The 22632-nt window shown below is 43.5% G+C and overlaps 1 protein-coding gene across 1 annotated transcript in view; it reads right to left on the reverse strand.

Annotated features, from left to right (window-relative positions):
• Positions 1–1017: 1017 nt before the first annotated feature.
• The window catches only part of LOC116381889 (cadherin-4-like), a 224017-nt gene continuing 202402 nt past the window's right edge, over positions 1018–22632 (reverse strand). The window contains exons 11-17 of the mRNA XM_031844384.1: positions 20336–20592; positions 15159–15301; positions 10047–10286; positions 9284–9520; positions 7772–7911; positions 7468–7632; positions 1018–5244 (exon numbers count right to left, since the gene is read on the reverse strand). Coding sequence (XP_031700244.1) covers positions 5041–5244; positions 7468–7632; positions 7772–7911; positions 9284–9520; positions 10047–10286; positions 15159–15301; positions 20336–20592 — 1386 coding nt within the window. The 3' untranslated portion in view covers positions 1018–5040. The remainder of the gene's footprint in view (positions 5245–7467; positions 7633–7771; positions 7912–9283; positions 9521–10046; positions 10287–15158; positions 15302–20335; positions 20593–22632) is intronic.

Raw genomic sequence — 22632 nt, forward strand, 5'->3', positions numbered from 1 at the left:
CCTATGTGACAATTCACTTCAAGGTGCAGTGCCTGCAACATACTGTCAAAGGGTCGTACTGTTCATTGTATCTTGATCATTGCCTAGGAACTGTTTCCAACACTCAGAATTTAAAGAAATACTGACATTTGGGATTTATGCAAGTTAAGTACCCCTATGACAATGAAATTGCCGTTTTAAAGAATTGTGATAATTTGATTATTTAACCAAAGTGCTTAAAACAATGTAGTGACTCCTCCATTAACTGTTTACTTATTGTCTGTAGTATGTGTTCCTATATATCAAGTGTACCCTAATCTATTTCCTGTTAAAGTAGATGCAGTTTCTTAGCAATGCAGAGCCAATATAACTTATTAAAAACATTATATATACTTGACTTGGGTGCAAACAAGTATTTTTTTCTTGTGCAGCAACAAACAAGGCTCAGAGGAAGTTAACCAAACAAGCAAAAGGAAAATGTTTGCTATAGGAATTCGACAAAATCCTGATTTTATAATTGTGTGGTTGTATACTGCTACGTCTTTTGTCACAATGATATGCAATGTCAATGAAAGCATTTGTCTAAATATAATGTATGCGGGCGAGCAAGTGAGCACAGCATGTGTAGCACACTTTAAATCATTTGCAATTAGTATTTTGTTATGTTTCCTGTGAAAATGATTTCATTTGATCACAATGTTCTCTATATACATTACAGTACCTTCCACTTTATACTATGCTTAGAGTTAGAGTGATATTCAAAAGACGCAGAGCTGTCACATGATTAAAGAAATGTTGTTTTTATTTTCAAGTAATTGGTTCTTACTATAATGTTTCATGACTGATGGGTGAAAATATGTATGTACTAAAACTTTAAAAACAAATTGAAATAGTGCAAAGTTGCCTGCGTGTCAGGGACACTTTTGAGTTAATGTAACAATCTCTGGTCAAAATAACCACTTTAAAAACAACACGGGTGTGAGGAAATGCGTCGCTTGCAGAAATCAGTGGGTGACACAGAAAAGTCAGGAGGCACTGTTCTTATAAGGAGGGGAATTTTTTTATTGATAACACATGGTGCTGACAGGGAGTCCAGGCTCAGCGTCTATATTACAAGGTTGATCTGCAAGGCTGCGCATTTACTGTACGGTATTTGGAAACCAAGATTGCAGTGGCACTATAAACACACGCTTGAAACAACAGATTCTTTCCCTTTTTTTTTTTTTTTTTTTGTTCATAGTTTTCTTACAAAATGGTACAAACAACAATACAAAATATTTGTGCTGTTGACAATTTACAAAAAAAGTATTTTGACTCGATAACTGTGCAATCATTTTTTCAGCTTTTTTTTCTCCTCCGCTTGAAACTATGCGAGTATGGTACACCAGAATCCCTTCTGGAGGGCAACCCTGGTCATGCGGGCTGCAACACATCTTAAAATGTTGTATGGTTACTGTAATAGAACTCATCTGTCCATTATAAAAAGACACATGCAAAAAGCTCCAATTGTACAGGTACAGTCTGCCTAACTTCGTCTGTTTAGCTTCAAGCAAATACTAAATTATGTACACTTGGACTTGAGCAGTATTGGGAGAACTCATATGAAACAGTTGGCTGTCTTGTCTGCCTGTCTTTGTAGTTCTGGCTTCTGCTGGAGCCTCCCGTCATGTGTGTGTGTGTCCATGGTCAGGCAGTGTCCCGAGTGAGACCAAGTGTCCTTGAGCTAACACCGGTCAGAGAGGCAGGAGAGCCGTTGTTGACACAGTCAGAAGACAGTGGTGGACTACAGCAGGGGCAGTAGTTCTTCCATCATTACATTATTTGCTAATTCTCCTCTAACTTGAGAAAGAGAACGTCAATACGACAAGTGGACCAAGTACGTAACAAGTAATGATCAATAAACCTTCGTTTCCCCTCACAAATTGCATTTAAATGGGGAGTCAAGTGTGACCGACTCCACTGATGATTAGCGGTCACGTGTCACTGCGAGTCATTGATAACATTCAGCATCATAATGGCATTGTGTCACGTATGTATGTATGACACAGTTATAATTGTTACCTTGCGTATAGTGTGTGTGTGTGTGTGTGTGTGTGTGTGTGTGGGGGCCTCTTGCTATGTTTGGCCCTAAACCAGGTCTGAAAATCTGATCAAAAAGAATGAGAAATTCGTTTAGCAAGTCTTTATGAACACTGAATGGCCTTCGTGTTGCAGCTCTGCAGCTGAATTCGAACGACGCTGAAAGGGCTCATATAATATATAGAACACTCACGTATATACAGTAAGGCCTAGAGGCGTGAGTGTGTGCTAGTATAGACTGTACAAGTTGGTTTGAAGTGAAACCTTTTCACCGCGATGAAGCCAAACTTGAACAGCCACGTATGGCTGTAAGCTCTCGGAGAATCATACAGATCCTCTTAAATGCACATGGCTTTTTGTGGTGACATATACCTTGCCCAAGTATTCAGTAAAAACAAAACTGGGGTGAAAGAAAATGCATAGACGACACAGAAACGGATAAATCATGTTACCAAATGTATAAAAATGTTCTGTATATACAACATGTCAGAAATAATCACAAATAGCAGAAAGTAACAGCTGTGTTTATTTTGTGAAGATATTCTGTAGGCTGTGGAGCAATCGGATAGATCAGAGCTTGTCCAGCAGCAAGCGATAGAAACGACTTCACTTCTCACGTCTACTCGTTGTTTCCACTCTCAGCTGACAGCTATCCAGAGAATCACCGCTGTCAGTTTCAACACCACAAGGTGCAATCTTCCCCCATTTATGTATTCATCTAAATCAAGAGATTCCTACCGTGTCAACCTTATTAATTGTACTATGACCTTCCTTCCCCATCCTTATTTCATTATTATGGCACCATGAATAGTTTCATGAACATGATAATTTTCCATTTATATCTTGTGTCACAAGTAAATTCCTTTTAATAATCCCCTCTGAAAGAATAGTTACACTTTTTATTACCATTTGTGAAAACTAAAGATTCTTAGTTTTTAACCATGAGCATGTGAGGAGGAGTTGAAGAGCAGCTGGAGAAACAATGAGAGGGGGGGGGGAGGATCCCTGTAAGCATTCTGCAGATTCATAATTAATAGATCTGCTCAATCTACGTCAAGCTGAAACCGGCTACAACGGAGGAGATTTCAATGGACACTCAGAAGATAAGGAATGATTAAACCTCTGACTTTGAAATGTTTTGCACATTTAAATAATTCAACACAAAGACTAAAGCTCTTTTTTTTTTTTTTCTCCACTTCTCTATAAGCGGTTGTGGGGGTCTGACATGTGATTACAGAAGCCCATGGGTAGTGCTGCGTTTCCATTAAGACACAACGTAACTGTCTCTTAAAATGTTCCGTCTTTTACGGCGCTATAACCGAAGCTTTAGTTTGGCAAGTCTGCTTTGATAAAATGCAGAACTTCATAACAGACTTTTCCCTTCCCTCTGTTTTCTCCTCAAAACCTCTTGAACTTGCAGCCAAAACATTTCAGGAGAAAATTTCAGATGAATGAAACGCCGCCTGAAGAGAGACAGATTGTAAGAGCGCTAAAACTCTGGCTGAGGCTCAACTTCCCCCAGTCTCTGTGACAGGGACCAGCAGCAAAGTTGGTACATTAAAAGTTTGCTGAGAAACAACAGTGAATCAACAAAAGAATAAAAAAAATAAAAGAGAGAAAGCAATCTCTTGGCTCACAACTCTGCATGTAATGCTATCGCAGCTATTTGAACTCATCTAGACTTTTCTTTCCCCTCGTGTTTGTACAGTTTACATAGTTTTCTCGGACACATTTACCCACACAATAACTGGTGCCATGTTAACTACCTTTGGGTGAAGGGATACACATGCAAACTTTGAATGGTCTCAAAGGCAACGTCTCCTTAAATAACCCTCATATACGTACTTCATATACAATAACATTAGGAAACACACACATGACTTGTCAATCTTCAAAAAAAAAATGTTGTGCAAATACTGATAGCTCAAAACAAACACAGCTGCTGTTGAAGCCACAATAAACAAAGACACGCAATGCATTTCTTCTCTAAGACAGTCCCATAGTGTATTTTTGTGTGATTTCAGTCATCACATTCAAGTTGGCTGTGATTTAGGAGCACAGATGCGCCTGACTTGAAAAGTTAATGATTCGTCCATAACTTACAGACACACTGTAGGCCTATGTACAGTACGTCTACACAAAAGCGCCCTCGTAAGCCAGTCAATGCTCATCTGAAATCGGCACTGACTTCTCCTGCAGCTACCACAGCCCTGCAGGACGACAGAAATGACAAGGGAAGGTCTGAGTTAAAGGGTCAGGGGTCATATATGGAGGCATGTAAGCCCAGAAAATGGCAACCAATCCTGAGTTAGCGGGAGTCTGCTATAATACGCACCACTGAAGGCACTTTTTAAACAACAGTGCTTCTGTTCTAAGTAATTCAAGTTCAAGAAAGAATAAACCAGGGCCCTCCGTGCAGGAAGGACTTTCATATCTGTGTTCTTCTTTTGTTTCCCCTTTGTTCCCCCTCAGACGAAGCGAGCGGCTCAACCTAAAGCTTCTGCAGAGAGGCAGGCGGGGTCTGAAAGCGAGGGAAAAGTGAAAACCCTCAGGAATAGGGAACGGCTCGAATCAAAAGGGAGCGGTGACAAAAAAAGAAGAAAAGAAGCCACACAAACGAAAACCTACATCTAGCATAAAAACTAAAATAAACTAAAAGCACAAGCACTTGGAAATACAAACTATGAGAAGCCTGCAATTCAGATCTTCCGCTTCAGTCTCAGACAGGCTTAGAGCAGGAGACGGTTGAGAAGAGCACCCGAAATGGACTCACGACACCGGCCCTCTGTGGTGGGTAATTTGATTGGTTGGTTGGTCAGTCAGTTGGTCAGTGTGAACATGTCATTGTTAACTTGTGTTCAAAAAGGGTGTAGCAGCCCCGTGTGTTACAGGGACAGAGCATGACAGGCCAGCTGACGGGACGAGGGCGTGTGTGTGTGTGTTTGTGTGCGTGTGCGAGTGTGTGTGTGTGACTGGTCAGATTTAATCATCCCCTCCACCGTACATGTCAGCCAGCTTCTTGAAGCGGGGGCCCCAGTCGTTGAGGTAGTCATAGTCCTGGTCCCCCGTGCTGGACGAGTTGAGGGAGCTGACGGAGCCGGCGGTGGAGCCGCTGCCCTCATAGTCAAACACCAGCAGGGAGTCATACGGAGGAGCTGTGGGGTCGTTGTCTGCTGCTCGCAGACCCTAAACAGGACAAGGAGGAGGAAAGGTAGCTGTCAGTACTCACACACGCCTGCAGCTTGATGGAAAAGCAACAAGCTGTCGGAAGTCAAGGCCGGCGATTCAACATTGCGCTCACAAAAAAATCAAAATTGAATCAACAGATGTTGAGATGTTTCCCATGATGCAACGGAAAGCAGCTATTCCTTATTCCTTCCATTCCTGGTAAATAGCAAACGTCTTTCTTTTTGTAAAAAATGTCTACGAGCCCAGGCTGCAGAACAACCCTGATGACATCACTGTGACGTCATCGTCGTTGTATTGTTGTATATCCTCTACTTGTATAGAAGCATTGTGCTGCAGCTTTTATACTGGTGGGTAAGCTATAACAATGCAAACTATTTTATCAGCCGATTTCAATATTCTACTTCTAGTAACTATAAGTTAATGTAGCAGTGTAAAAAGTACAATACTAGTACATAGCAAAGGTATGAAGTACCATTTAATGGTACTACCTAAGTAGCTTTCTGCCACTGGTATTGATCAACTCTCTGTCCAAAGCCCTTTACTCAGTCTCATTTCAGTTTGAAAAACAAATACTGTGTGTCGTTACATTTTGGTACATGGCATGGTTTTTGTGCATGGAAAACTATTTGAAAAACATAATATTGTCGTATTGTACTCATACTCTGGGACAAAGCACAACTGCATTTCGTTGTCTCAGTACAATAAAGTTTAATCTAATAACAACATATCCTGCAATGTTTGTCACCATACTTGAGTTCTAAAATGAAATATTCAACAAGCTTCTTTAAGTGAATTGTCAATAAATTGTTCAAACCCTACAGGCTTCACAGGGGCATGTTGCTATGGTAAACCCTATGGTGGGCCTACATTATTACAACCACTATTTAATCAGCTATTCTCATTGAGATCAGGATCTCTTCTGTAAGAGAGGCCTGAGTGAAGCAGCAGAAATGCAACAGAGACACAAACACAGCCAGTCACACACAAGTCAATACAAACAGCATCGGAAACAATGTCACACACCTCCAAAATGAATCATGTCTGCATGGAGTGTGCACACAAATTCAAGTTTTTCATGTATGAGAACACATGAATAACGGGATGCATTGGCCAAGTCCGAATTTGATTCAGCGATGTGTGATCAAACCCTATTCGTCAATATCTCGTTACTGCTTCGTTAAAGGCAGGGTTGGTAATCTTGGCAAACTAGCAAGAGTACGCAAGATTTCAAAAATCATTCGAACAAAAAACTCAGCCCAACTCTTTTCCTATGAAAGTAGAGAACAGCACGGGCCTCCCTCCAAAGCTACTCCCCCCCAAATTATCATCATGGACGTAAACAACGAACACCGCTCACAGCTGTTGTGCTAGTAGCTTGTGGAAGACTCCAGTGACGAGCAATAAGGCAGAATACACGCAAATTAAATGATTGGACGGGTTTAAGTCCTGCGACAGCCACAGATACCAGACTTTTGTCTTTTTTTATGGTCAGAGCGTTAGATTCATTGATTCAGGATGTAATGAGAATTTCTACAAAAATATCAAAAATGTTTTTGTAGACGATCACCAACCCTGCCTTTGATACGATTTAATGAGATCATCTTTTCCAGCCGGGGTGCAAACCCACACTTGTTTTTTAGAATGGCAAACGAAGGCCGATGACCTGAAGGTTCGGTAGGTGAAGAGCATGGACTTCATCCACTTCATCGAAATACAGAGAGATGCTACGGATAGAAACCTAAAAAGCCTCAACCCCCGGGGGTACAGTGCGTGGCAGGAACACCATGTGTTTGCTGTGTTTTTGTTTTACCAGACTGCTGGAGCGAGATCAGGTGAGTACATGTGTGAGCGGGAGAGGGAGAGAGAGGGAGAGAAAGAGTCAAGGCTGGATGGATCAAAGCTGAACAGCTGCCAACATCTCTCGAGTGTGAACGTGTTGTCACGAGTCTGTCAATCAGCATTTTCTCGCATCAGTGTGCCAACGCTGGAGTTGTGTGTGTGAATAAAGCTGGCGCCATGAGAGCAGCTGTAACGTAAAACAAAACTCTACGCTGTTCCCATCACCATACTAGAGCTCACATATCGAACAGCATCCAGAAATGAGTAATCACATTAAATGTCAGATCGATGGGAAGTGGAAGTGAGAGGCCAGCTCACTGTGGGAGAAACAACCTAGCACGCATGCGAGACGAAACGTCTGCGTCCGCTGTGTAAACTCACCTCGTGGATGAAGTCCCCGATGTCTCCAGGGTGGGGCACGACGGGTCTGATTGGGTACTGAGACTCAGGGATGATGGGACGTTCGTCCACCCTGCGGACACCAGGCGGCTTGCTGATGATGTGCTCCAAGGAGTCAGGCTGCTGCAGCTGGCTCAGGTCGTAGTCCTACACGCCCACACAGGCAAACAGATGTAAGTTTGCGCGGGAGGTCAACCTAGAAAGCGTGTTTGTCTGTGTGTGTATGTGTGTGTGTGTGTGTGTGTGTGTGTGCATGTATGTGGGTGCATGTCTCCCAGGATCGTACCTGGTCTTCCTCTCCTCCTCCCTCTTCATCGTATTTGAGGATGTTGTCTCTGACGTCGTCTTCAGGGTCAATAAGCAGCTGCTTGGTGTGCCTCTCCTTCTCTCTGCGCTTGATCCACACCACAAACAACAGCACCATGCCTGTACCGACACACACATGAACACGATAAACCTTCAGGGTACACTGCAATAGTCTGCATCAGTACCCCTTGCAGTTTGCATCCATTCTGTCCAAAATGTCAAGACAAAGTGGGGGAGAACCATAGACTGTATGTCTACGGGGAAAACAGTTTGCTCGCTTTTATCGTATGTGACGGCCAGAGACAGTTGTTCCGTGCCTTTTTATTGGGCTTCAACCTCACGTTTACGGGCTTCATTGTCAACATAATTCACTTTAAGTCTCATCAAATGCTTCAAGTCAGAGTAACGCCAGTGAGACGGAGCTGAGACGCACGGCTTGCAGACATCTGCATAGATTAAAATGAGAGCGGATCTGTTGTGTGAGACACTTGCGGTCTAGACAGGGTGTTAGCCGATTGTGGGAGTCATATTTGTCAAAAACGTGTTTGTGAGCTCACAGTGACCTTTGGCCACAACAATCAAATCCTATCAGGTCATCCTTTAGTCCAAGTGGACGTTTTTGTGCCAAATGGAATGAAGTTCCCTCCAGGCGCTCCTGAGATATCGCGTTCACGAGAATGGAACGGACGAACGGACAACCCGAAAACATGGTGCCAGCTTTCACTTCTTCTAGAGGAAAAATCAGAGGATCACCAGTGTCAGTCCACTGTTCACAAGTCCTTTACGACCAACAGTCACTGGTGTTATTCTTTTAACCCCGACCACCATCTTTCCCTAACTTAAACAAGTAGTTTTTACATGTAAACCGATCCAAACTTTAACCATAGTGGTGGCAGATCAAAAGAAAATCATTTTAGTAGAAGTCATATGTCACAGTTTTGTAACGGCTTACTCCTCCTCCTGTCTTTCTTTAATTTTTAGCATTGTCTCATTTATCATTTAACAGTATTTTTGTTACTTTGTTGTAACTTAACGTGTGCCACTTGGTCAAATAAGCATGAAAACAAACAAAGGAAAACATGTGAATTACTTCCTAAATCTCGTGGTGGTAGTAGTAATAATGAAAGTACGGATGACACACATTTTTAAATATGCTGGAAAAACCCTACAGCTCGGGAGGGAATCTTTCTCCAAGACTTGTCTATATGCATGAGCAATGTGGGCCACAGCAACAAGGTAAGCCAACGGCATGAATCACTGGCAGAACAGATAGCAGCAGATATTCACCCTACCAGAACAAGAAGACAGAAACCTCCAGCCTGGTGAATGTTTAATGACTGCGCCCTGAACTACACTTGTTTGGCAGAAAAGCAGACCAAAGCAAATCACAGGCAGCTTGAACTTCTTTTTGCTTTATGTATGCGAGTGGGCGTGTGTCATGTCTGAAAGTAGCGAGGTGTGTGAACGCCGCTTGAACCGCCGATATACTCACAGAGGAGTATGATGATGCAGATGAGGATGGAGATGATGGCTCCGGTCCCCAGGCCGGCGGCAGCCACGGCCCCGAGAGTGGTGCAGTCTCCGTGTTCGTCGCAGGGACACACCTTGACTTTGATGACTGACCTGTTGGACAACGGAGGGTTGCCCGAGTCCGACACAATTACAGGGACCTCATACACCCCCGGCTCTAAATATATCTGGTACCGCAGCCCTAGACGAGCGTAGTTACCTGTGTAGAGTGGAGAGGAAACGAGTTACAAGATGCAACTAATGATTACATTTATTAATGTAATACTCCAGAATGACAATACATTTTCTAAGTAGTTCTCTTCTTAAAAACTGCTTCCACATAGGGCCAGACGTGACTGAAATCAATATCAGAGTATTAATTTGAATGTTTTTTTCATTATCAATTTACACGATAGGGCAAATGTGAACAAAATCACATTCATCTATACAAGAACATCCACATCCCTTTATTATGCATTAATCATTTCAAAGCTTTTAGTCAATAAATCATTCTGTTGGTTTTTACTTACATATTTAATTATTCCAATATAAACGTTATAGTACATATGGGCAAGACAAATGAAAGCAGCTTCATAATGAAGCATCTGATGAGATTTTGGTCAGTTAGTAAATGAAATAACTGATAAAGACTGGTAAGATGCGACACACTCTCAAACCACTCCATCCACTGATCATTAATTAACTTTCATATGTTCTTTAGTGCTGCTGTTCTGACGCCTCCTCACCGCTGATCCGAGAAATCGTCCAGTTGCGCCGGATGCTGCTGGGAAAGTTGGGCAGCTCGAAGACAAAGGGTCCAGCGTTAGGGTCTGTGTCAGCGTCAGCGGCAGTGATGTTGACACCGTGGACGTTCTTGTTCACCCGCTCACAGATCTGAGACTCCCTGGGTATGAGCGCCGGGGGGTTGTCATTAATGTCTATCAGATAGATCTGCAGCGTGCCTGTTCCACTGGCTGCAGGAGAGCCTGGGAGCAAAGGGAGGGAAGAGAAAATAGTATCATGATGGGAGGGAAAGATGACAAGGGAAGATGTGTGCAGTGAAAGTGACGACTGTGAGGGAGTAGGGACAGGAGTTGAAGGCCGACAGAGGGGGAGGCAAGTAATGAAAGAGAACAAAAGGAAAGAGAAGAGGTGAAAGGAGTTCTATTCACAATGGTGACGTTAGAGGTATGGATGCTGTAGAACCAGAGCAGAATATCTGCCCTTGACAGGAATACTTTTGACAGTTGTGCTCCCCTGCTCCTCGTTTAGCCTCAGAGCCAAAATCAAACCAATCAGAGTCGATCCAGATGCAGGCACGGCACGTCCAACCGCCTAGAGACGGCTTAGGTGCAATAATGATGACTGTAACACAATCAAACAAGTCCTTGTCGGTGTGTATTTACACAAAACTGGGAGAGCCATCTATGATTCTGTAGATAAAGTCTGCGTGCAATATTAACAATGCATTTCTGAGAGGTGAACTGTGCGTTCTCGTTGTGGCGCATGCAGTTCCTGAATTCTCAAATGCATGATGACCTAAATACACTTGTACATGCACATTCTGTATGTGCACATGTGTTGAGAGTATATCTTTGCTGCATGCTTGCATACGTACATACATATATTATAAAATGGCTCACACATAATTAATCACTCTTGATAACGATTTACTTAGCGGGAAAAGCAGCTACGACTTTCCCACGTTGCAGACTATAACATCGTGCCGCATAATGTATTTTGTTTATATAGCAGAGACAATATACATTCATTACCGCCACCATTCTGTGATGGAGCGTCGGATTCAGCACATTTTTCGTCTGCTCTCCAGTCGGTAGTTTAAAGTTAGTGGACCCGCTGTTTTTAATTAATAGTTTAATTTGTAGCTAAATGTGATCAAATTGCCCGATAAGTGAAACTGACTCACTTTGGGAATCTGTTGAACACACAGTTGCTTTAGCGCTGGATAGGCTTATTATCTACTATACATACAAGATGTCGCTAATCGGCATTAAACTTGTGATATTCTCTGAGATTAACTATCGACTTTGCACCAATCTTGCACAGTCCATGTTGCAAGTTTGTGCAAATGATTGTGGCAACTGGAGAAATTTGGTCTGACGCTACAGTTGGCAGGCATTGCAGGTGTTGCCTCACTACAATACTGTCAGCCTTGGACTGTAATAACATGCACTGATGCACACAGACACACACCTCATCTGCAGACACAATCCTGAAGCCCTTTGCATTGATTGAACAGAGCAACAGACCATCAGCTACAGCATTTATAGAGAATTGGGAGTAAAGAATAGACACTTAAAAGAATCAGAGCGAGATAGTAGAGTGTGTGGGGGGGAGTGCATGAATGTGTACGTGAAGTATGAAAATGTGGCACAGAGAAATCTGAAGAAAAAAAAAAAGAGCGCTTAGCCGTATAAAGCTCAGAGCTGTTTATTGAGTGTGTGTCAGGGGGTGACGACCCTTAGCTGCCTCCAATTACCAGTCATTTCCCCGCCATGCCCCACTGGCGGAGCCATTGGATGGAATCAAGCGACCCCAGGGCCCATCCCCAGGAGGAGATAAGGGCGATGTAATTTACAAAGATTTATGCAAAGCTGACAGATCTGCCAATTAAACATGGCAATAGAGCAAGACATTTGCCACGAGAAGAGTGAGACACAGTTAAAAACAGGGGCTGTGAGTGAGTCAGTCCACAGTTTGAGCTCGGTCTGACTGGTGATACTACGATTGATATTGCAGATGACTTCATGGAGCTCCACTGATTGAAGACGTATCGAGTGATCGGTGATGGATGTGGCTCTGAGGCTAGTCTCACAACAGTTTCTGCAAGAGTTTCAGAAAAAGAAGACGGAACTGAAAAGAAGTCTGCAGATTTTGAAAGCCTGTGTGAAAAATAGACCAGTCAGGTTCAAGGTTTTTCAGTCGAGAGATGAATCAAATAGTCACTTCAAAGACAATCCACTTCCTGCCATTCATAGGTAGTTTTGTCAGAAGTGGACTATTCACATACGAAATGACTAACAGTTGCCAAATTATGTATAGCGGAAGCACTTTACCTCGAGAAAGCGCCACTTTTTCCACGGTTGCGCCACACTTTTGCCGCAGCATAGCGGTGTGTTACAGTGTGATGTCAGTAGGGGGCGCTCAGCTGACACACGGCAAAGTTAAACCCGCTACTGCACCGTGGCCTGGGACGTGATGTCACGTCACCCCTGCATTGAGATTGCACAATACGCTTCACTGAAGATGTTAAATGTCGAGTGAACGACCAAAAAGAGCAGGTAACATGTTGGGGGGGGGGAACTATATATAGCCACACGGTTCTACAACATGCTGCCTTGCCACAGCCATATGCCTAATGTCGGTTTTGTCGGTTAGAATATTTTTAATTCTCCCGCGTTTTATCGGCACATGTGCAAAGAAGAGCTGCACATTGGTACCATATAGTAGACTTTGTTATGAAAAATGGTAAAACACAAAGAATGATTGATGTTAGTGATTGTGAGCTATAAGAATGTAATTAAAATGTGGCAGAAGAAATGAAAGACGTTTATGTGATACGTTGTTATGAGACAATGAAATATATTAAAAATTGTGACTTTATTACTACCTAAGTAAGGCTATCTAATAAAATCCCATTAGTTCATAGTTATACTTTAATTATAGTTTCGATGGTATGACTACATCATCATCGCTCATTGGGAAGTCTCGTTGTGAAATCTAGTGAGGTGACGGGTTGCCGGAAGACAACGGTGGAAACGCCGGTGCCAGTCGAGCAGAGCTTTGGGTTGGAGTATAGAAAGTGTAAGTTACTGTTATCTAAAAGATTTTCAATGTCATGGCTGAATATTTAGATGAGAATGTGGACGAGGTTTATTTGAGCCAGAGTATTCGGATGAGGAACTCCTACATATTGAAGAGAGGACAAGGAGAGAGCCTGTCAGTGGCACAAAAACAGCACAATTGCCTTCGCACCTCGTTTTGCGGCTGAAGGTTACAGCATTACCCCTCAAGACTGAACCAATTTCAAAAACTGTTGTCCGTATTAGTCCATTAGAAACAAAAAAACATTTAACGTACAGTATTAAATGCAATTTTAACACGTACATAGTGAACCATAAAGACGTGTGGTTCATAAACACACACACACACACACACACACACACGCGCATTCGGAGGCTTTCCCATCCTGCAGCTTTGTTAATCCCAGTCATGTATGGGGGACATGTGGAAGCAGCTTGCCACAGCTGATAGGAGAATTATGTGGGTTTTAACCAGCTAAATAAATAATTATGTTTGTGTAAATTCCTCAAAAGGATTTGTATTAACTCCTTTTTTTTTGATGGCGGCTCAGAGATGTGAGGGATGGTGAAAAGACTCGTAGCAAGCCTACCATATGTTCTTTGAAGAGCACGTAAAAACATAAACAAAGCCACAGGTGATTGTGTGTCACAAGGGTCTCAGGCTGTCAGATTGTGTCGGGGGCCGACGTAAAAATACGGTAGCAATGCAAGTGTGCTTCTCCCCATGCTGTCACCACCTCTCCATGTCCCGTCCTACGATCCTTACCGCGTCATAGCACTTCTTACCATAATCCCTCTCACGTTAAGACAGCTGGCACTCCAGCAACACCCACATAGTCAGACTACACGCACACAAACATGCATACACACACACGCACACACACTTTAACTGCTGGCTTCTCATCTTTTGGACTTCCACAGTTCCGATATCCGACAAACATTGCAGTTACACACGCTCTAAACTGTGCACTTAACACGGGTCAGATGAAGGAAAAGCTTCTTCTTCTTCAAAGAAAAAACGTCCAGGAAATAACAGGGAAAGAAATTAGATGTTTTTTGGAGTTCAAAGAACGGGAGCGAGTCCACCTCTAATCCTGCTGCCTCTTCCTTCCCATCAGCACGGCAGGCTACACGTCATGGTGTCTGATATTGTCAATCATCGCCAATATAAAAAAGTACAGAAACACACACACACACACACACACACACACACACACAGGCTCACGTTAATGTGTTTCGAATGAGATCATTCTTCACACATGCTCACACCTATAAATACGCCAATGTTTCAAAGCCAGCTCAACTTAATGTAAAAACACCAGTGCACTGCACGTCACTGATAAGGCAATTTGGGGAGGAGGGAAAAACCCCCCAGAAAAAAACTCTCACTTCCACTTGAGAAAAAGGGAACTTATTTGTTTGCTGTGATTGAGTTTGTGCTCAGTTAAACTAGAGTTTCAACTTTGAGGCAGAACAAATATATATATGCCACATTGTGAGAGAGGGAGAGAGAAGGCAGTCATGGACAGAAGATAAGGAGGATGAGAGGAGAGGATCAAGAGTGTGACCAGGTTGTGTGAATCCAGGATTTTCTCTAACTCTGCACCAACTGCACTGCACTTGAATGCTGCAGAGCTCCCGTGTACTTATATCCCTCTAAATCCACTCCAATGTCTTCATTTTCGTCAAACAGTAAGCAACACTTTTCACTCTAGCATGTATTTACCTACGCATTGGATCACTCCCAACAATGATTCAATCAGTCAGGTGACCTGTTGACTGATGGCGTATAAGACACGTGCGTGATTTAGGATGTGGAAGTGCTTTAAAGTTACTGACAGACAACTTCCACAGATCAATGGATTCAGAACAGAGAAGGGAGCATGATCTCAATAATGTAAATCTGTGCAATGAATGCTAAACCGTGGGAATGAGGACATAAACACAAACAACACAGAGTGTGAAGCAGCAACATTGATCACTCTAATAAGAAATGTTCACTGATGAAACACGTGCATTAGAAGAGGCTCTTACCATTGTCTGTTGCCAGGAATGTGGCTTCATATATATTGTTTTTGACATAGACAGACTCCCGGTCGAGCATGGCCGTTGTTACGATCTGACCATTGGTTCTGTTGATGGACAACCAGTCCGCCGGGTCGTTCAGCTTTGAATACCTAAAGACACACAAGGACAAATCGATGGAGGAGTTAGCGCTTCCGTGTTTACAAGCAATTGACGATTTTCTCTTGCGTCCGTGCATACAAAGATTGCCCGCGCACATGCACACACACTCACAAAATCCGCCTGCCCTTCACACGGTTTAATTCTTCATTGACTTCTCCTCCAGAGCCTGCAGCTTACAGTCAATTTCACCTCATTTTTCACTCCTGTGTACCAGGCATTGAAGTCAATTACCTCCATAGTTAAGCGCTGCTGCACCTGCCTCCGTGTGTGTTGCATGTACATATTCTAGGAAGTGTTTCCTTATGCTGGAGAGGGCTAAGCTGCCTGGCAGGGTTATATACATGCATGTTTAAGTGTTTGTCTGGTTGCAAATGTCACAGTGTGTGTAGGGGGGAAGCTGTGCATAGGGCGGAGACGGGATGATAGGATCTTGGTACTGATCGTCAAACAGGAAACTGGATGTGGTAGCAGGCGGCGACATCCCCCGGGATAAAGAGCGAGGAAGGAACAGGGGATCATCTCCAGGATTGAATTCCAATCTCACTCTGATCTAACTGTTCTTGTTTCTCAGGCGTTTGTCGCTTTCGGCTCGTTCCACACTTTCAATTCTATCAGATCTCACAGATCATGCCGCCTCACCTCATCTTGCCATGCTTTTGTATTCATACTTTTTTTTCATCCCCGTCCGTATCTTCTCATCCTCGTCTCATTCCCTCTGTGATGCAGAGTTCATCAAGTGACACCTCTCTTCTGTCAAACCTTGGCCTCATACAACAAGGTTTCTACATCAATCCGATTTCATATACTGAATGTCATCCTGGGCAATAAAGCCATGTTATGTGGCAAACACATCCAGCTTTTAAATCCATCGAAATTGAAATGGACTTGACCTTAACCTTGCTTTTATATGTATTAAATTGCAGTATACTTACTGTCAGTTTATTTGTGTTTGATTAAATATTGCATGTACATTTACTTGAGTGAAAGCCTGGAAGGCTGGGTGGTGGCAAGGAGGGTGCGGGGGAAGAGAGTATAATCTCTCTCCTGCAGTGAGGGAGGTGGGATTTTCCCAGCAGGCAGTGGGCATGATCCCTGGCGTAGCGTAGTGCGGGGAAGGGGATCACAGAGATGACATTCCCACACTCTAGACGGTTTCACACAAGCTAGCCAAGCCCACCGCCACTAACAGGTGGACTGTGAAATCACCTCCAGGACTACAGTGAGTCCATCGCAGTGGGAGGGTCGGATAAAAGAACGAGGAATATGATCAGCAATGGGTGGGAGGAGAAAGAGAGATCGGGACAGGTGACATTCGGAAGAAGCAGCATGGCTGTGTGATCTGGTTTTAATAACCTCATTAGGACGGACTTGATCCCTACTGCTATTCTGTGTCCATCTGCAACTCTATTGGCTTTGCCATGGCAAACCAACACTCTCTGTCTAGGCTGATATATATATATATATATATATATATATATATATATATATATTTACAGTGGAGGGCAGACAAACTGCTGTACTTTTAACAGAGCAAAAGGAAATTAAAGGGTAAAGTCACCGAAATAACCGGAACATTGTTCTTGGAAAAAATACTGAATATTGAAATAGTGAAATGACATTTTGGGCTTTCTTTCCAAGAGTTGGATGAGAAGACTGATAGCACAATCTATATGTACATTAAATATGAAGCTTGAGTTAGCAGACAATTAGCTTAGCATTAAGATGGGGAGCAGGAGTAAACAGCAGTCATGGCTCTGTCCAAAGTTTAAAGAATCGGCGGACCAGCCCGTTTAAAGGTCAATAATTAACTCGGGATACTGCATCTTGTTTGTTTAATCCGTCCACAAGCTGGAGTCCTGGAGTCTGCTAATTGCCTAGCTGCTTCACAGTGACAAGACACTGGTCTCGGCAAAGAAATAGCCTGACCACATAACTCACCGTAAAACCACAACTTGCTGTTCTTTCACTTCAGTTTGTGTACAACAACCCCCCCCGACAAATAACATGTTAACTAGCTTTAGAGGTGTTGGTACAATCAGTGGATTTGTTTTATTTGTATTCCTTGACAGAACCGGGCTAGCCGTTTCCCCTTGCTTCCAGGCTTTTTGCTAAGCTAAGCTAATTGTCTGCTGGCTCCAGCTTCATATTTAATGTACAGACATGAGAGTGGAATCTATCTTCTCGTCCAACTTTAAGCTGGAAAGTGCACAACTGCATTTCTCGAAATGATTAACTGAATGCAAAAAAAAAAAAAAAAAAAGTATGGAAAATTGTGTGTGAGAGGAAGAGAGTTTTTTCCCTCCATAATGGGCAATAAAATACAACCAGAACCTATTTTTTTTTCCCCGTGTGGCTGCATGCTCTCTGATGATAAAAGCCATAACACAAAAGTTTTGCTCAGGAAGCAGAGAGCTCTGTCCACCACTACACTTTAATTAGGTCTCCTAAACAGCCCTCAGTGCAGATGTAAAAACCCGATTTGAAGCAAATGAAGTCCTGAATGATCTTTGCAGCAAAGCTTCATTTCCAACACACTGAATAGACAATCCACTGCGTTGTTAGTTCTGTACACTCCAGAAAAGTTAAGGTCAGCGCAAACAGCCATTTTTACTTCCTTCACTTTTTTTCTGCTAGCACTCAGTAAATGATGGCGCTACTCCGGGGATTAGAATCATGATGGAACAAACAGCCACAGTGTTTTTGTTTACAAGTCCTAACTGTCAACAATGTTACTTTGGCAGTCCCCATCAATAACTTTTAATGAGGTGCTTTGCCAATTTTTTGTCTTCTTGGAAAGGTAAACAGTCCGTGCTTACTCTAGTGCTATTTTTGAATAAAAACAAATCTGTGTGAAAATGTAATTATTCCTTCCTGTGGCTCATTTCCAATGTTTTCCTGAGCTCTCCGAAGCCTGAGAGTTCCTCTCATTTGGGACTTGGTTGCTGTGCGAGTGTAGCTGGATGTATGATTAGGCATGGCGGGTTAGTGATCTTAGCAAGCAGCAGCGAGAGGTATGACATTTATTTTTCAAACCTCTGACCCCGAGGATGAAAAATGCATGTCTCAAGCTTTGCCAAGGAGGTTTGGGTAATCATTTATGCCAGTGTCTCCAGTCCCATGTCTTGACCTCACTGGTCGGGGTGTCTGACAGGTGATGCATGATGCCTCACTCTCCTTCCCCCCTCCCTCTCACCCCTGTCCACATCACCTCCTCTCCAGTCCCAACAGGACACTGTCAGTCAGTCCCTCTGTTGATGAGCACCTGTAAAGTTCAAACCTTGACTCGGAGTCGGCTCACCATCCTCAGCTTGTTTCCTCCTCCCTCCACTATCCCCGGGGTCTTTTTTCACTTTTTGACTTTTACGGCACCCTCTGAATCTTCTCCTCGTCTCTCTTCTCTTTATGCATCTCCAACATCCATTTACAAAGACATACAGCTCTTTGTCATATTCAAAGGCCTACGTTACAGATTACATGTAACTCAAACTCTTTTGGTGTCATATCTAAATGTCTCCCCCATGCAAACAGACGTGTCAGCTAACTATTTGATTGATGGGGCTTTGATGTATGCACACTGGGATCAGCTGTGTGTGATAAAAGTTTGAAAGTGAAATAAGGTGACGAAAACACTGCACAGGGTTTAAACTGATTGGCAAGAACGTGTCCCTGAATTTGTTTTTCTTCAGAATAATGAGAATTCGAGAGACGGATGGAACAGCTGTGATTAGTGTCCTTGCATAACAGTCTAGAGAAGATACCTTTTATGGGACTGTTGTAAAGCAGGGGGATTGAGAGTTATCCTATCCAGATGGGTCTAAATGAATGAGGTCGGGGATTTGCCATCTCTACAGTCTTGCCTCCTCGCAGAGGAAGGAGATTTGGTTTGTGTTTGTGTTTAGGAGACCGTGACAGACCACAGCATGCTTGTAAAGTAGTGCAGTCTTGCACGGGTCATGGACAAAACAGGGATGAAACCAAAGAGGTCAAAGTGAATTCAACAGGGAGAGAGAGGATAAGGTAGAGCCCAGCTGGTGATTCTGGCGTCTTCCTAAATTATAACATCCACCCAATTTACTCTCATTTGCCGGGAAATTAGTTGGGAAATTTGTTCAGATCTTTTTCCCAGGAGAAAATGCGAAGGAAGGGGCTGTTGGAGTGCTGCTAGAACTCAATTGCTGCACTGTGCCGGTCATACATTACACCGACACACCCACTATAATATATAAGGACATTCTACATGTGACCATGAGTGGAAACACACCTAATCTAAAGCTCTTTCTCTTTGAAACATCAATACCGAGCAAAGATTACCTTTCCAGTTTGAAAAAGGCCACAATGCAGTCAACTGCTACTGTCAAGCTGACAGCAGGACTGAGGAAAGACCTGCTGGTCATCTAAAGGTTGGTTTACATTTAAAATCCAGAGAGGCTTAGCGCAGAGAAAGAACACTGCAGGTGGACATAATGCTGTGTCAGGCGTTTGGTCTCGGGCCAGCTGTTCTCTTTATTCTCCGCCCATCCTGTTTTCTCTCTCTCTCTCGTGCTGCTTGTGCGTGTGTGTGTGTGAGCACCTGCTCATGAAATCTACAGAATGCACACGCTTCTGATTACCCCAGAGGCTATTGCTCCCTATTAACCTTACCCTCCTTACTAAGAGTTCTCCGGTGGCTCATAAACTTCCCACAGTAAGACTTTTGAGAGATTGGCGATGCCAAAATACAGTCCCCTTGTTGAACTTCGACCCCTAACTACTGACATGGAACCCATCCAAGAGTCTTTTTAGCCTGCTGTTAGTGCATATGGAGGCATTTTTGGCGTGCACTTACAATGCAGCTAGCCAGACTTCAATCAGGCTATACTTTTCTGGGTCCAGAGACTGTCCATATGTAATAGAACTTATCTATTAAGATCCAAATGATTTTGCACCAGAAGAACTTTAAACTAATGGCATGCTGTTAAAATGTCAGAATTAGCCCAATTAGGGTTCCAATTCTGTAGTCTGATGTAATTCTAGTCACTCAGTACCTGATTGTCTGCTGCATCTGTAGTCGGTCGGGATCGGAAGCTGAGAAAGTCGTCAGGCTGGTGCCAGCAGGGACGCCCTCCTCAAAGCGGATGTGCTTCGGGTTCGTGGGGAAGTAAGGGGGTTCGTTGACGTCCTGGACAGATATGGTGACCCCAGCTGTGGACTGGAGCGACGACTGGATGCCACTGGCCAGGTGGGCCTGGTTGGACACCACCACCGTCAGCATGAAGGCACGGTTCATCTCAAAGTCTACTGGCTGGAGGAAGGAAGGAGGACAACAACAGTGTGTGAGATGAGAAAGAGAAACTGAATTCCAGCAGGTGCAAGATGCGAGATTGGGAGCATTTGGATTGCCTCTCAACGGCTCTCAACATGGCAAAGGCGGGTTTACGGGTCATTGGTAACAGTGATACCAGCGCTACACACACAGAGGCAGAGCGACTTCTCTCTCCAGTAGACATTACTCCCCTATATAATTATATCTTACTTTTCAGTAGGAAATTATGTAAATCTGCATTTTTGCAAAAAAAGAGAATGCATTCTTCACTTTAAAACTAAGAAAAAAGAAAAGAAATTCCTGATCTCCTCGATTATTACTACTATTAGTAGTATCATTACCACTATTACTTTTTATGAGCACACCATGTCATGTATTTAAGCATGATACTCTGGTAGTGTGAAAACCGCTCTTCATATTTCTCTTTTGTGGCTGGGGAATATGCGTTGAACCTTGTTGATGAAAAAGGACATGATAAATGAACAGATGCCATGTCAAGTGTTCCCCTGATGAAATGGACCCATATTCTCTCTAAACTACTAACCAACACACACACACACACACCCTGAGCAGAGGCAGAAGGGCTTAGACTATTCATAGGGTGCTGTCATGGCTCAGCCTTTTGAGTGAGTGTGTGTGTGTGTATACGTGTACTCTACAGGGGGTTTTACCGGCAGAGCCTAAACCAAAGTGACAGTTCCGAGCTTTCCTAATGAAGACTACACGATCAGGTTCAAATGACAACAACAACAAGCAAGGAAATAAAAAAAGGGAACAAATATGGTGCTTGCAGGTCCTGCTGGCACATTTTACAAATAGGCGGGTGATGATTACCGCCGCATGCCTCGTGTCTGCGGCGTTTGATGGTGATGTTAATGACTTTGAGCACATCTGTATGTTGCATTGCCTGAGTGTTATCAGTACACAGTAGCTCTGATATAAAAAGCATTCTTAATCAGGCAGTTTGGTTGACAAGGGCACCAGAGTGCATGTGTTTGTGTGCGCGCTAGCTGGTGTTACAGTTTGTATGTGTATCCACGATACCAGTAAGTGGATGTGTGTGTTCGTGTATGACCTCGTTGGTGCACAGGGAACCCATTTGCAGGCAAAGCCATGGTCAAGGCTCTTTGATCTGCAGACAGTGGTATTCGGAGCACAGGGGGGTCTAGAGTATAGCTGTAGGCCAACTCAAACATGCACACACACTTGTACACACACACGCCCTGAGGGAAGCCAGAGGGGGTGAGAGGTCAATAACACGGCTTCCATCTTTTTGCCCATGAGCCTTACATTTCCTCTGTATCGCTTCACTCGTTCCTCTCTTTCCCTCTTACTTAATTTGTTCCGCCGGACTCTGATTCCCCCCCTCGTCTTCTCACCTCTGCCCCCCCCACCGTGATCTATGCTCCCTGCATCTCTCAATCCTCGGAAATCTGTCTCCGCCTCGCTTCACTCCTCCTCTCCATTTCCGCGCTTTCCAAGCTGCAATTTACATATCTTAATGACTCGTTCGAACCAAGCGGCTCTGTTGGTGTATTTTTTTTTTTTTTTTTATACAAGCTTGTTTGTCGACTGGCTCTATTAATGAGAATGTGTCTCATAAACTCCCTGGAGAGCAGCGTAAATGCGTGACATGTCCTGGTTAAGACCTCAGCCCTTGTTTACAGAGGAGCCCAGGTCCCTCGTGGGAGATTGCTACGTTCTTTGGTGACAGTGTGATGCGATGCATCTGTACTAGCAACCTTGGTCGCTGTGTTAAAAATAGGAACGCCAAGGTACAGCAGCGCCTTCTTATGGCTTCTTGACTTTACCTATATTGGGTGTGATGTGAACCATTCCAGCTTCCATTTCCCGGAGCAAGCCGAAGCCCCTCTGTTTACTTGTTGAGACAGTCTATTTCTCTTCCCAGGGGGTGTCCTGTCTCTTATTTCCTGATTTCCTGATAACCTCCCATGGGTCTCTATGGAAGCTCGCGGCTACTCGGCTGCCTGCTGAATTTTACATCAGGGAGCGAGAGGA

This window comes from Anarrhichthys ocellatus, unplaced genomic scaffold, assembly GCF_004355925.1.
Source record: "Anarrhichthys ocellatus isolate YVR2014 unplaced genomic scaffold, GSC_Weel_1.0 scaffold5, whole genome shotgun sequence".
In the NCBI taxonomy this organism is placed as follows: domain Eukaryota; kingdom Metazoa; phylum Chordata; class Actinopteri; order Perciformes; family Anarhichadidae; genus Anarrhichthys; species Anarrhichthys ocellatus.